At 46.3% G+C, this 15,586-nt stretch overlaps 1 protein-coding gene across 1 annotated transcript in view; it reads right to left on the reverse strand.

Moving 5' to 3' along the window:
- FIBCD1 (fibrinogen C domain containing 1) overlaps positions 1–11,071 on the reverse strand; it is a 69,346-nt gene extending 58,275 nt beyond the window's left edge. Inside the window, 1 exon segment of the mRNA XM_001369791.4 lies at positions 10,696–11,071. Within this exon segment, the coding sequence (XP_001369828.2) occupies positions 10,696–10,767 (72 nt within the window). The 5' untranslated portion in view covers positions 10,768–11,071.
- Between the last annotated feature and the right edge of the window lie 4,515 nt (positions 11,072–15,586).

Here is a 15,586-nt window from a genome sequence, read left to right on the forward strand (position 1 = left end):
ATGATCACCTCCATTTTACAGGTGAAGAAACTGAGGTTCGGAAAGATGAAGTGACTTACCCAGAGACACACAGCTAGTAAGTGTCTGAGGCAGGATTTTAACCCAGTGCTTCTTGACTCCAGATCCAGCGTTCTATCCACTACACCACACTGCCTCTGTTAATGGAGAGAGTCATTGGGAATACCACATTTGGGCTTAGAAAGAAAATTGGCCAACTAGCATGTGTGCATGACTGAAGGAAGCATCACCCTCCTGGGTGATCTGTCTAAGAGAACAAACTGTGTGACCTTGTGCAAGTCATTTCCTCCCTCTGGACCTCAATTTCCCTATCAGTAAATGAAGGATTTGGACATAGTAATGTCTAATATCACTTCTGGCTCGAGAAGTCTCTATTCAAAGGTTATTATGTAGCTGAATGAATTAATCAATGAGTATTCTACGGTCTCTTCCAATTCTAACATTCTGTGTTCCAATTTCCTTCAGCAATTTACGAATACGGGTCTAGGCATATAGGTTGTACCTCAATAAATACATGGCGAATTAAGTGAAAACTCTACTAATAATAGAACAAGGAGAAACAGATTTACATTGAAGCATGGGAGATTTAGTCGTGACCTCAGAAATGATTCATGAATGACAAATGTGGGGAGGTAGCGGGATGCCAAGGGGAGGTCTGAATCTCTAGGCCGGACCCACAACACTCCCAAGTGTGGCCAGAACCAGATTAAAAGGTAATTAGGAAATATTTAACAAAGGAAATAAAAATACAATAAAGCACAGATAATATTACATTTTAAAACTAAGTCAATAATATGTGGCCTGGTGGGGTCCCCTATGTATGGTTTAGAGGCCACCAGAGCTTTCATTCTTTTTTAAAACCCTTATCTTCCCTCTTGGAATCCATACTAGGTATCAGTTCCAAGGCAGAAGGGTGGTGAGGGCTAAGCGATGGGGGTTAAGTGACCTGCCCAGGGTCACGAAGCTTTGAACCCAGGACCTTCTGTCTCTAGACCTGGTGCTCAATCCACTGAGCCTCTCCTCCATTTCTTTTTGAGTCTGACAGCCCTGTTCTAGGAGCTGGAGAAGGGATGGGGAATTCTCCCACCTAGATGGATAAATGACAATCTTGCCCTGAACCCGGGGGGAGGGTCAGTCAGAGGGTGAATGAATGTCTTTCATGCTAGGTTTACAAGAGCTACTTTTCTTTCCAGAGTCCCCATCCCTCCTTTCCTCATCCTTGTGAAACAGGGGAAAATAGAAATCCTTTCATTTTTCAGTGGAGAAGCTGAGATATCGAGAGGTTAAACAACTGGCCCAAGGTCACACAGTAAATGAGCAACAGAGCGGAGAGCAGAGCCAAGGTCCCCTGCCACCCACACCAGCTCGCTATCCATTAGAACCCAATATGCTTATTGGCAGTGGAGGGAGACTGGGGAGTACCTTGAGAACCACATGACTCGAATCTATTGTGCTTTCCATAGAAATTACATAACTTAGCTGGCTGACCCAAACCAGAGAAGTTGTTTTTTTTTTAAAGATCTATCTTTACTTGTCTTCATGTTTCTACAAGAGCTGATTATTCTTGGGCAAGATATAAGCGAAAGTGCTTCATAAATCTTAAAGTGCTATATAAAATGTGAACTATTGCTATTATTAATAAAGTAACGTCTGTTGGAAGCATCAGGGTAGAATAGAAAGCATTGGATTTGCAGTTGGAAGGAAGGAAGGAAGGAAGGAAGGAAGGAAGGAAGGAAGGATATAGAAGGAAAGAAGGAAAGAAGGAAGGAAGGAAGGAAAGGAGGGAGGGAGGGAGGAAGGGAGGAAAGGAGGAAGGAAGGAAGGAAAGAAGGGAGGAAGGAAGGAAAGAAGGGAGGAAGGAGAGAGGGAAGGAAGAAAAGAGGGAGGGAAGGAAAGAAGGAGAGAGGGAAAGAAGGAGAGAGGGAAGGAAGGAAAGAGGGAAGGAAGGAGGGAGGGAAGGAGACAAGAAAGGAAGGGAGGGAGGGAGGAAGGAGAGGAGGAAGGAAGGAAGGAGAGGAGGAAGGAAGGAAGGAGAAAAGGAAACATTTATTAAGAGCCTATTGTGTGCCAAGCATTGAACTAAGCACCTTATAAATATTGCCTTATTTGGTCCTTACAATAATCCTTGGAGGTAGGTGCTAATATTCCCTATTTAATTTGAGGAAATAGGAATGCTGAGATTATGGCTTGCCCAGGGTCCCATATCTAGTAAATATCTAAAGACTAATTTTGAATTCAGATCTTCCTGACTCCAGGCTTAGTACTCTCCTGAATTTTCTCCATATCTACTGTGCCACCTAGTTGTCTCTGGCTAGTTCAGAAGATCATTTTGATTCTTCCACTAACAAACTATGCAATCTTAAGCAACTCACTTTATTCCTTTGGGCCTTTATTTCTCCGTCTGCAAAATGAGAATGTTGAGAGAGACAGATATAGAGACAGTGACAGAGAGGAGAGAGGAGGAGGGAAGGAAGAGGTATGTGTCGAGATGGAGAAATATACAGACCAAGAGACAGAGACATTTGCACCTTACGTATTCTCTGATCTATGTTCTAACATATCTGAGGGTTCTTCTATTTCTAACATTTTGTGGCAGGAAAACACAAATAGAAAGTTAACTCAGTGTCCAGTGGTGTTAGAACTAGAACATCTTAGAGCTTTGCAAAAAGCCTAGCCCAGGAATAAATTCAAGAGAGGAGTAGCCACTAGGCCTCTTGCCTATAAAACTGGTAACCACCTATCTTGGCCAAACCAGGGTTCCTAGAATCCTAGAATAACAGGATCTAAGCATTATAAGTCACCTTAGGAATCCTCACTGCAATATCCCCAACAAATGGTCATCAGATCTCTATTTGAAGATTTTTAGAGAAGGAGAATCCATTTTCTGAAGTGGCCTATTTCTACTTTTAAACAGTACTAGTTGTTAGGAAGGTTTCCTCTACATTTAACCTAAATTTACCTCTCAGCAACTTCTACTCATTGCTCCTGCATCTTGGCCAGTTTTCCTGACACCTGAGCACACACCACACTCCCAGTGCTAACCTTGAGGTTAGGAATAGGAGGAGACCTTGAACTTTCTGATCATCCTTCTACAGTAGGGTTGCAACAATTCAAAATATTCCAGTTGGACTCCTTTGTCAGTTGCTTGCAAAATCCTCCCTCTTCTTCTCCCAGGACTATTGACAACCCAACTTCCCCTTTCAAATCCCCGTTTTCCATTTTATCATTTCCAACCACCTCACCCCAACCACATATGCTACTCCATATATGTCCACCCCTTTCAAGATGCCCTCTGAAACTCTTGCTCTATAATTATAAATTTTCTTTTCATTTTTGACCTCTCATATTTCTATCTCTTCTGGCTCTCTTCCAGGTGGTATTATATCCCTGGCAATCCTTTTTTCAGTACTGGGTGGATTCTTTCATACCAGCCTCCTCTCCCCCTAACTCACTGGAGCAAATTGCAATATTCCTCACTCCCCATTGCCTCTTCTAGACTCCTCTAGATTCCGCATCATACAACACCATCTTCTTCTTTGAGGTTCTCTCTATCCAAATCAATCAACCAATTCAGACCCTGGTGGTTATTATCTACTGATCTTCCTTTCTCTATAAGTTCAGTGCCTGGCTCACCACCTCACTTTCCATTCCAACTTCTGCCCTCAAATTAGTGAACTTTAACATACATGCTGATGATCCCTCAAACATACTCATTTCCCATTTTCTCAATCTACTCAGTCCTATGACCTACTCCTCTACTTCACCTCATCCACACCCAACAGTAGTCCCATCCTTGATCCTGCCATCACCCACAAGTATTCTACTTCCAAATTCAAGTATCTCAAAATCCCTTTATTGTGATCATAATCTTTTGTTCTTCCATCTTTCTCAATGCCTTATTAATTAATCCTAATTCTATTCTTCATCTGCAATGTGATCTCAAATCCTTCTACCCCCTCAGGAGTGTCCCAGGTTGTCACTGATCCTCTGGCCAAATTCTCTTCTTCCCTTCCCAGGCTCAACTCTCTGGTGAACCAGTTCAACTTTACATTATCCTCTGCTCTCAAACCCCCTTGTCCCTCATCCTTTTGCTCCTCAAACCCCAACCTTACATTACTGCCACTGCCTTCCATCTCTTGTTCAATATCACTGGGATTAGGGAGAAGATGGGCTAGGAATACACAAACAACTGGTGTAGGGGCCCCGGTTAATGGATCGTTGGATCCTTGCTGAAGAAGGCAGATGAGTGGAAGATTCAATCTCCCTCCTCCCAGTCTTCACCCTCAAGGCTAGCACTGGGAGTTGCTGTGTTCCCACTCACAGAGCTGGAAGAAGTCATACAACTATGCTGACTGGGTTGGCTACAAATTAATGTTGCTTGATCTCAACTAGGCCCTTACTGTGTCACGACAGTTCTTCTACTTCTCCCCAATTGATTATCTATTTCACTCACCACAGCAGTTTTTCTAAATTTTATTATCTTCCTTCCTTTCCTCAATACCCCCATAGCATCCTCTTTTCCTACTCTCTCAGCTGAGGATCCAGCTCCCCTAATACTTCACTGGAAAAAAAATAAGGCTATTCACTAAGCTCCCTCTTCTTCCTTTTCTTTATATAACATCCCCCTAATAGCTCTCCCATTATCTCCTCCTTTGAGGTGACCCTTCTCCTTGCCAAAGCCAATCCATCTACATGTATCATTAATCCTGTCCCTTCCATCTTATCTAGTAGATTGCCTCCACTATAAAGCCTTCTTTTTCTCCTTCATTTTCAACTTTCCCTATCTGCTGCTGTCTTCCTTTTAGCCTACAAAGAGGACCAAGTATCTGCCACTCTAGAACCTATTCTCCCCACTAGCTACTGCCCTATATCTCCCTTCTCCATCTTATCTAAACTCATTGGGGAAAAAAAATCTTTATCCAATATCTCCACTTCCTTTCGTCACCCTCTCCTCTTAATCCTATGCAATCAGCTTCCAACCTCATCATTCAACTGAAACTGCCTTCTCCAAAGATACCAGTTGTCTTTTAATTGCCAAATCTAATGACTTCTCTCTCCCTCATCCTCATTTCTCTCCCACTTTGCCCCATTCTTCCTTCTCCCTCCTCCTCCTGCCTATTCTCTTCTCAGTCCTCACCTGTCTAACTCTATCTGACACTATTGGCAACCTTCTCCTACCAGAGGCTTTCAACTCTCCAGGTTTTTGTAACACTGTTCTCTGCTGGTTTCCCTCCTACCTGCCTTACCCCTCCTTTTCAGTCTCTTTGCTGGATCTCCATGTCTTTGACCACCTTCTCTTTTCTTTTTATATCCTTTCTTGGTGATCTCAACTCAATAATCAGCTCAAGCAAATGACTTCCAGAAACTTAAGGCTGACTGGTGGTGGAGTCTTCTGAGCTAATATTGGACTGATCAGTCATAATTGAACACACTGTACCCTGACCTCAAACATCATGATGCCATCAGTCCTCTTCCAGTGTGGAGGACAAACCAAAGTCCAGCTCTAGTCCTTCTCCTGGGTTCTAAGTAAGTCCCATGTTACAAACTGCCAAACTCAGCATGTCCAAAACAGAATTGATCTTTGCCCCCAAAACTGATCCATCATTACCGTAGAGGGTGCCACTATCCTCCTAGCCACCACCCAGCTTCACAACCTTGGTGCCATCTTCAATTCCTTCCTTTCATTCACCTCCCATATTAGATGTCTAATCATGTCATCTTCACAGATATATATGTATTATATATATGTATATATATACACACTCCCATCTCACTAGTCTTATAGCCACCAGCCTACACACACTCTCTATCTTCTCTCTACTTATATAGCCATCAGCTTAATTCAGGTCTTTATCATCTATGAACTGGGCTTGCTACAGAAGCCCCCAAATTTGTCTCCTGATCTCAAGTCTTTCCCTACTCCAATCTCTCCTCTACTTTGATTCCTAAGCGATTTTCTTAAAGCACAAGGCTGACCATTAACTCTCATCCCCTTTAAACTCCTATAGTTCCCAATTGTTCCCTGAGATCAAATAGACTACTTTGACATTAGAGCCCTTCCGGACTTTCCAGCCCTTTATACATGGCTTCCCTCAGGAGACCCTTCCTGGCCCCTTCAGCACGTAGGGTCTTCCCCTCTAAGGTGACCATATATCTGTTTTGTATATATTTATATACACGTTGTCTGTCTTCCTCATTTTGGCTGAAGGCTTCTTGAGGGCAGACCTTGGTCTTTTGCTCTGTCCCCATGTCCTCAGTGCAAGCTCAGTGCCTGACACACTTATGCTTATGGGGTGATTGCTCCCACATTGGCCCTCTGGGTCTCCTTCTCACTGACAGTTTTGGGGTCCTCCTAACTCTTCCCTTCTCCCCATTAAGGAGCCCTTCTTTTCATTGATCTCCATATGGTAAGGACTAAAGGAAAGGATCCCCCTTCAGCCCCAGAGGGAGCCGAGACAAACCCCAGAAGGAGAAAGGTGTCATTCATGAAAACAGGAGGATGAGGGCTGGATGCCAGGAAGAGCTCCTTGGCCATTAAGGGAACAAATGAAGGAATAAGCCAGCTGGGAAGATTCAGAAATATTTGCCCTGAACAGTTCAGAGATGAGAAGTTCCTAGAATGTTTCTGGATTTCCCTAGGCTTATGACTATTGGTCAGGGTTTGGGAAGAGGGTGAAAGTTGGTTCAAAAAGTTTGACATTTTCCATTTCAAACACATCGCCTAGGTCGAGCCACATGGGCATAATTCTTTCCTTTCTCACCTAGCTGACTAGGTGATTCAGTGGATTAAACACTGATCCTGCAGTCAGGAAGACCTGATTTTGAATACCGTTTCAGACACTTAAAATTTTTAATTTAATTTAAAAAAAAACCCTTACCTTCTGTATTAGAATCAATTTTAAATGTTAAAGGCTGGGCAATGGGAGTTAAGTGACTTGCCCAGGATCAAGGACTTGCCCAGGCCTAGGAAGCCTCTGAAGCTAGATTTGAACCCAGGGTCTCTCATTTCTAGACTTGACTTTCTATGCAGCCTCAGACACTTATTAGCTGTATGATCCTGGGCAAGTCATCTAACTCCTCAGTTTCCTTGACTATAAAATGGGGATGATAATAGCACCTACCTCCCAGGGTGATGTAAAGATCAAATGAGGTCATATCTATAAAGAATGGTGGCAGGCACCTAATAGGTGCTTTAAAACAATTTGTTTCCTTCCTTTTCACCTGGTGTGTCAGAGTCAGCTAGTGAGCTGGCAGGGAGGGCAGTATTCAAAGGAAGAAACAGAACCCAGAGGGGCAAAGTGACTTGTCTAAGGTCAAGTAGACAGAGTCAAGACTCTGATGTGCATCCTGGAGGCCCCTGGTCCAGGACTCTCTCCCCTACATCTTCCATCTGTCTGAGAAGAGGAGAGCACTGGGCAGAATGGCCGGAAGCTCAGGCCCCCAGAGAGAACAGGCAGCCTGGCTGTGCTCATTTGCCAGGGGGAAGACAGCTGGACCTCTGTGTTAGTGAGCAGCTGGAGTGTGTACCCCAAGGGAACAGCTGTAGGAGCCCCAACCCCCAGAGGATCTGGGGAGCTGAATTTCAAAGAGCACAATTGCCAAAGTCACCAAACTCAGAAGGAAAGACAATAAAAAGGACACCAATTTATTTCTTTAGGGATTTTGTGTCTTTAGAATCTTTCCCACACCCAGGACTGGGTCCCCCTGGGAGAGAAGGGGTTCTCAGAAGGAGATCCTCTTCAGGCTGGGACAGTGTTGTTGGGACTCTGCTTAAAGGTCAAGGCCGGGACTTAATAAAATTAGGCTTACTGTCTGCAGCATCAATGGAGAAGAGCTGGGACCAACCCATGGACTGTTACAGGGAGGCAGATTTAGCATCAGTGGAAGGGAGAATTTACTAACAGTGAAAGCTGCCTAATGGAACATGTGATGTGGAAGATAAAAATCTGGACGTGGAGTGAGGAAGACCTGGGATTCAATCCTAACCTCTCAGAGTCTCAGTTTCCACATCTGTAAAATGGGGATGACAGTAACCTCCTCCCAAAGCTGTTAAATGGTTTAAATGATAATATATGTCAAGCATACATCTTTTTTTTTTAAACCCTTATCTTCCATTTTGGAATCAATACTGTGTATTGATTTCAAGGTAGAAGAGTGGTAAGGGCTAGGCAACGGGTTAAGTGACTTGCCCAGGGTCACATAGCCAGGAAGTATCTGAGGTCAGATTTGAACCCAGGACCTCCTCTCCCATCTCTAGGCCTGGCTCTCCATCCACTGAGCTACCCAGCTGTCCCTGCAAAGCAGAAATCTTAATGCATTCTAAAGATGGCAGCTATTATTAGGGATTCCCCTATCATTGTCATTTTTCAAGTCAAAGTTAGATGACCACTTGGGAAGACTTCAGTGGATTGGGGGAGGCTTGTGTGGGAAGGCTAAACTTGATAACTTCTAAGGTCATCTAGCTCCAAGATTATTCAATCTAGCCCAAAGGCATAAAAGACAGGGAGAATACAGGAATAATCAGAGTTCATAGCAAGGACTGCTGACCATTAGCTTCCCCCCTTCCCCTCCTTCTGATAGTGTAGCAAGGATGAGTTTGAGTCAGAAAATGTGGGTTTGGGTTCTAACAGTAAGTAAAGCTCTAAGACCTTATGGGAATCATTTAATCTTTACTGGTCTCAGTTTCATCATCTGTAAAATGGGACCAATGGCCTTTGCCACTTCCCTCAAAGTGCTTTTGTGAGGAGATGGAGAAGAAGGATGTGGCAGCCCTTTTGTACACTGTAACTAAAGAGCCCCAGAAGGAGCCAAAACCAACAGCCTGTAGCAATGAGATACAACCCCCATCTTCCTGCGTGTACCATTTTCAAGGAGGGGCTGTCTCCCCTCCCTCTGCTTCCCTTCCCTCTCTCCCTCCCCATGGGCATATGTCTGTGAGATTTTTAAAATGTTAAAATGCTTTCCCCCCCCTTTTCTTTGTCAAACTGGGCACCTGTACAAAAGCCCATCTGAAGTGGCATTGGGTGCACATTGGCAATACTTGACAGTATTAGGAGAAAGCAGGATTGGCTCCTTAGGGTGGCTGTCAAGGCTCCCTTTCTATAAGGGAGGCCCCTAACCTTGTCCCTGAGGGCTCTGGGATAGCAGCAATAAGGGGAAGTTTTATTTAGGGAGAGAGCAAGATGACTTTTTTGCTGTCCCAATCTGATGAGCCCAATTCAAGGGCAGAGAAATAGATTATAAAATGGGATATAGATTTAGGAGGTTTTAAAAGACTTTGGTCCAAACGCTCCATTTCACAGATAGGAAACTGAGGTCCAGAGAGATTGAGTGAGTTGCCCATAATCACACAGGTAGTAAGAATAAGATTTTGAACTCAGATCCGTTGACTCCAATTTCCACACTCCTGCCATAGTGCTATGCTTTTTTCACCCAGTGGGAAGGTCCTAGCCCTGGTGACAGTGTTTCCAGCAGTGGGGCTCTTGAAAGCAGTGGCTAGGGAGTTATTTCTCATTGAGACCCAGGCAGGTGGGATGGAAGGGGAGCCTTAGAAGCTATGCTTGGGCTTCCAAGTCCTCCAATCCTTCCTCCATAGCCTTAGAGGCAAGTCAGATTATCAGCCTCAGCAATCTGGCTTCTCTTGGACCACAACTCATCCCCATCTTTCTCTCTTCATCCATTCTTCCTCCTCAGCCTCAGCCACTCTAGTGCCACCACCACCCTCGCCCCACTGGGCGGCATGTGCTGTTTGGTGTTCACTGTTGACCCTGGTCCCTAGAGAACATCAGACGAGGCAGGGGCTGCTCGAGGGCTAGGTGGTTATGTCCTGAGCTCACCAGCCTCACAATGCCAGCTCCTGTCTGGGCACAATCAGAGCCATGGGCTGGCATCTCTGGTAGCTCACCCACCGGGCACAGTAGCCCCACATCTCTGTGTCCCAGCCTTCCTAACTACACACACACACAATTGTGTGGGCACTGCCCTCTCCCCCTCCCCCTCCCTTCTTCCCAAGCCATCCCCTTAATAAGTAAGTCTAAGCAAGCACCTGAATTATTTCAGTAGATGGGACAAAGGAAGCAAAGATTGCAAATAAGCAGACAGAACTCACTGCAGCATGGAGTCAACATGCAAAATCCTATTTAAAAGGTTCTTTAAGCATTTCCAATGTGCTCCAGTTACTCTGAGGCGGCTGTGCAGGGTTTATTTACCTGTTTGCTGCTGCCTCCCCCTCAGCCAGCCCGCCACAGACCCGAGGTGCCACGCTCAGAAAATAAAGAAACTCAATAATTCAGTGCCAATTTGCCAACAGCCACCAGTGTCCTCCCAGCTCCTCTCAAGCGGTGACGGGGGACTATGAAAGGTGCCCTCCCAGGGGCTAGAAGTCTGGCAGCCTAGGAAGAAACCAGGGGCTGCATCTCAACTCCGCAGCCGCCGCCGCTGCCGCCGCCGAGATGCCCCGGACCTAGCCCCCCTCTCTGGCGTGCCTGTCAAAAGCCAACCATGCACTCCACGGTTCTCACTCTCCAGCTGCTGCCTACATGGTGGGAGGGGAGGGGGAAAAGAAGAGAGGTATTGCTAAAGGACTTCTGTTTAGCTCCTTAATATCATGCCTTTGGAGGGTGAGGGATTCTGCCTTCCACATGCCCACCCTCCTTCCCCCTGATCCTTTTCCTTTACCTGGGATTTCTCTTGCTGTCCGTCTTCAAGTTGAGGGGCTCCACCCATGGCTTTCCATCTGTCATTTACCATCTTCTAGGACTCAGTGGAAAAAATGTTTAAAATGGATCTAGATACACACAGATGCAGAAGAGGAAACCACCTGAATCTTGCAAAGGGATTTGAGCTTTCTTCTGCCTGCCCTTCTTCCTGGCTGGCTTTAATGCAACCCTGTGGCATGTCAGCCTCCCTCTGTCACTCCCTCTCCGTCACCCTCTCCCTCGCTCCATCTCTCTCTCTCTCTCTCTCTCTCTCTCTCTCTCTCTCTCTCTCTCTCTCTCTCTCTCTCTCTCTCTCTCTCTCTCTCTCTCTCTCTCTCTCTCTGTCCCTCTCCCTCTCTCTCTGTCCCTTTATCCCTCCCTCCCGTTCCCTCTTTCTCTCCCTCCACTCCCCCCCCCCACTTCCTCTGCTGCCCTAGGTGGTCAAAGACAGAGAAACTCAGGTTAAAAAACAAAACAAAACAAAACAAATAAACCCAAAACAAAGACAAGCCCAGCAAACAAGCCACCCACCAAAAAAAAAAAAAAATCTTCAGAAAGAATAGAAGAAAGGCAGCTGTGCTGAGCCTGAGCCCCGTCTTTTTGGAGAGAGGAGAAAAAAGAAAATCCCAGCCCAAATTTGTGCAAAAACTTAAGCCAGAGCTACCAGCTCAAGTCACCTTAAAAGAAATAGGGTCTAAGCTCCAGAAAGGGGAACTGCAGTGTGAGACAGTTTTTGTTGAGCTGTGGACAGTATCTCTAGTTGTTCCCGGCCAGGTCTTGTCTACTCCCCTCTCTCCTCAGCAGAGATGGGATATTAATCCCAGAAACCCTGAAATTAGGAGGAGAGTGGGGGGAAGAGAGATCTAATACTACCCCTCAGCACCACTCCCTAGAGGAGGGAAATCTCTGAGGGCTTGATCCAGGTCCTGTCAGGGATGTCTCCAGGTGTGGCTCACTCAGGTCCTTGAGTCCAAGAGATTTCTCCCCAAGGATCCTCTGGCTCAAAGCCATGTCCTCCCACCTCTGGGCCTCCCCCTAGACCTCTCCCAGGGGAATGGTCCTATGAAGCTAGTCTCAGACTAGAGCCTCCACTCACTCCTGGGTCCAGGTGATTCAAGGATTAGGGGAGGGGAGGGGGTTTTGGGGGAGGAAAGGAAAAGAAGGAAGAGGAGGAGGAGGTGATGGAGGGGGAGGAGGAGGAGGAGGGAGGAGAACAAACCCAAGCCAGCCTACTTCTTGGATGGCGACAGCTGCCAGCATGTAGGAGCTGATCCTCTTCTGAGCTCTCCCGGGCTAATTACCCACCTCGCTCCCGGCTGCTGTTCACCAGAAATGCACAGCACACTTCCCTGTGCCTGGGAGGAGAGGGATTTGTGGCGAGGGTTTTTTCTCCCCCTCTTAATCGCCCCCTCCCATTATCACTACTTTTAAAAAACATTTTAATCTGCCCAAAGCAGCCTTTAGTGGTAATTTACAAAGTCCTTAATCTGCTCCTCTAATGAGTTGCAACTGTGGGTTCTTTCTGAGGCGAGGCAGGCCACACATATTAAGCAGGAGCCCCAACTTGCCCCCCTCCCCTCATCTGGGGGACCCCTAGAGAAAGCAGGGACTTCCTCCTCCCCTCGACTCTTTGTGCCTCTCTCTCTCGGCCTCCCACCCCTGCTCCCCTTTATCGTTGTTGCCTCTTAAAGTACCCTAGCTAGCCCTCTCCTCTCCTTTCTCTCCCCCTTTCCTTAGGGTGAAATATTTCCCCCCCCCCCCCACCTCTCGTCTGCTGGCCCGCCCGCCTGCCTAAATGCTCCCCAGAATTTCCTGTTGAAATCCACTGTTTTTCTCCTTCTTCCTCTGGCCTCTCTCCCATTGGGCCAAGAACAGCAGCCCTGGGGCAGGGAGTGGGCCACCCTGGGACCGGGTGGGAGAATGCCGAGGGGATGTGCCTGGGGAAATCTTGGGAGGGAAAAACAGCAAACCTTTCTGCTCAGCTTAGCTTTCCCAAGCAGGGAGCTGTCAATCACTGTGAGATGCTAAGTTCAGAACTCTGCCAGCTGTTTCCCCTTGAGCCATGCCATCCCTCTGCTCCTTCTGGACCCTGCTTTGTAGCTGTGGGGGCCTGTGGGGGGGCATCCCTGCCCCCAGTTCTTTCAGGGCTGCTGGGCATTAAAGCTCTGGAGAAGCCCTTCCCATGTCCCCTTGCCTCCTGCTTAATCCCAAAGATGCAAGAGGACAATGAGGGAAGGTGTCAGGGTGAGAGAGATGGAGATGGAGGCAACAGCAGCCCCAAAGGTAGGCAAGGGAGAATGTAGGTGCTGGAGGGAGGGCAAAGGGAAGAAAGCAGGCTGGTTGGAATGCAGGGTTAGCCTGGAGAAGTAGACGGAGGCCACCAAGTGGTTCCTCTCCAGCAGTGTTTTGCTATCCTATCTATTCACTTAGAGTAGCAGAGGGAATGGGGAGCTGGCCTTATGAGGGCAGGAAGACCTGAGATCAAGTCTTACCTCCTGAGCATCGGCCCCCAGAAGGCTCTTAGGACTATAAGCACTGACCTGTGTGACTAAAGGGAGTGTCCTCATCCAGGAGTTCCTTATTATCAAGGAACTCACAGGCCCCGTCCTTTTCCCTCTTCTCTCCCATCACCTACTCATCTTCCTCTGCTTATGCCTCAGTTTTTCTACCTGCAATGGGGATAGGCATCACAGGGAGATATGATTCTATGCTGCTCCACCAAGTACAGATGGTTTTAAGTTCAGAATCATGACTTCTACTATTATGGGTGCTATTGCTCTTGTTTCTTATTCTAGGTGATCTGTATTTGCAAGCAAGGTATGTTTGGTTTCCTTTGTGACAGATTCCAGAGGTTGGCTATCATTTACAAATTCAATTCACAAATTGGACCCTTCAATTTACAGATATAGAAAAAACTGAGTCTCAGAAGAGGAAGACATCTTATTTGTGGTCACAGAAGTAGAAAATGGGGCGGTGAAGTAGTGCAGTGGATCGAGTGCCTGGCCTAGAGTGAGGAAGACTCATCTGTGTGACCCTGGGCAAGTCTCTTAATCTTGTTGGCCTCAGTTTCCTCATCTGTCAAATGAGCTAGAGAAGGAAATGGCAAACCACTTCAGTATCTCTGTCAAGAAAACCTCTAAAAGAGGTCAGTTTGGTGGTGTAGTGGATGGAGATCTGGGCCTAGAGATGGGAAGTCCTGGGTTCAAATTTGACCTCAGACTTCCTAAATGTATGACCCTGGGGGGCAGCTGGGTAGCTCAATGGATTGAGAGCCAGACCTAGAGATGGGAGATCCTAGGTTCAAATCTGGCCTTAGACACTTCCCAGCTATGTGACCCTGGGCAAGTCACTTGACCTCCATTGCCTAGCCCTTATCACTCTTCTGCCTTGGAGCCAATATACAGTATTGACTCTAAGACAGAAGGTAAGGGTTTATTAAAAAAAAAAATATGACCCTGGGCAAGTCTCTTAACCCCCATTGCCTAGCCCCTTGGTGGTGACCTATGACATGCTGCCACAGTGTGCCTCCAGGCCCAGGAGCTGCCTGGGGAGTCATGCCAAGGCATGGCCCAGTGGAAAGGCTGTTCCATGAGCTGGCCAAGGGGGCAGGGGACAAATGGTGGGCAGTTGGCTGGGGCACATGGGGCTCCTGTGGGGTTGGGGAGGAAGAGTGTGCCTGTGAAAGGAGCATGTTCAGGCAGGCAGGCTGGTGGTTGGAAGCTGCTGCTCTCCCAGCTGGGGGAAGGGGGATGGCCAGTGGAAGACTGGGCGGGGCTCCAGCCAATGTTCAATGGAGGAGTGCCTGGAACCAATTACCAGACACTTTTAGCACCCTGAAAAATATAGCAATGACTTTACTCACAATTTTTTCCTCTACATACTTTTGTGAGACCTTGTTCTCAGTGTTAAATATCAAAACCAACAGAAGAAACAGATTGACAGATGAAGTTAGTAGTGCTTGCTTGGGCTTGAAATGTAAAAAATACCAAACTTCAACTGAAAATTTAGCCAATGAAATTCAGCAACAAAAAAGTCACTAATAGACAGGTTAGTTAAAGAATTCCTCCTCCCCCTCACTTATCTTAGTTCATGGCACCCCACACAAGTTAAATAACATCAAAACCAACAAAAGAAACCAGCTGACAGATAAACAAAAAAGTCACTAAGCAGGTAAGTTAAATAATTAGTTTTTGGTTTATTAAATAGTTACATATTACATTGTACATTTTTTGTTATTTAAACTATACATATTGTGAAATTATGTTTTTTTTTCTCGAAGTGACACACCACCTGAGTTATGCTTGTTTTTTTGGTGAATTTTGATACACCAAGCTCAAAAGGTTGCCCATCACTGGTCTAGCCCTTACCACTCTTCTTTTCTAATACAGAAGGTAAGGGTTAAAAAACAAAACAAAACAAAACCCAAATGGAGTCACAAAGGATCAGGCATGACTAAAAAAGACTGAACCAGGGAGAAAAGAGCAGAACTGAGATTTGAACCTAGGTCCTCAGATCCCAAAGCCAACCTCTGCCGCACTATATTCCAGTGGTTGAGGATCTCCTGAAAGGCAGGCATCCTTTCCTGATTTCTGTTGGCTACCTTCTCCTGTTCTCCCTCTTCAGGGACATACATGCTCTGAGGGTTTTCTGTGGGAAGAACACTGGGTCCGGAGCCGGAGGACCTGGGTTTCAGTTCTGCCTGAATCTCATAGCCACTGTGTGACCTCCGGCAAATGACTTGGGTTTTCTGAACCTCAGTTTCCTCCTTTGAAAAATGGGAGCAATAATAGTTGGCACTACATACTTACCATTGGGAAAGTGCTTTGGAAACCTTTGTATGGGGCAAGGCAAATGTTGGCTGTGAGTATTTT

The sequence above is a fragment of the Monodelphis domestica genome, chromosome 1 (genome assembly GCF_027887165.1).
Source record: "Monodelphis domestica isolate mMonDom1 chromosome 1, mMonDom1.pri, whole genome shotgun sequence".
Lineage (NCBI taxonomy): Eukaryota > Metazoa > Chordata > Mammalia > Didelphimorphia > Didelphidae > Monodelphis > Monodelphis domestica.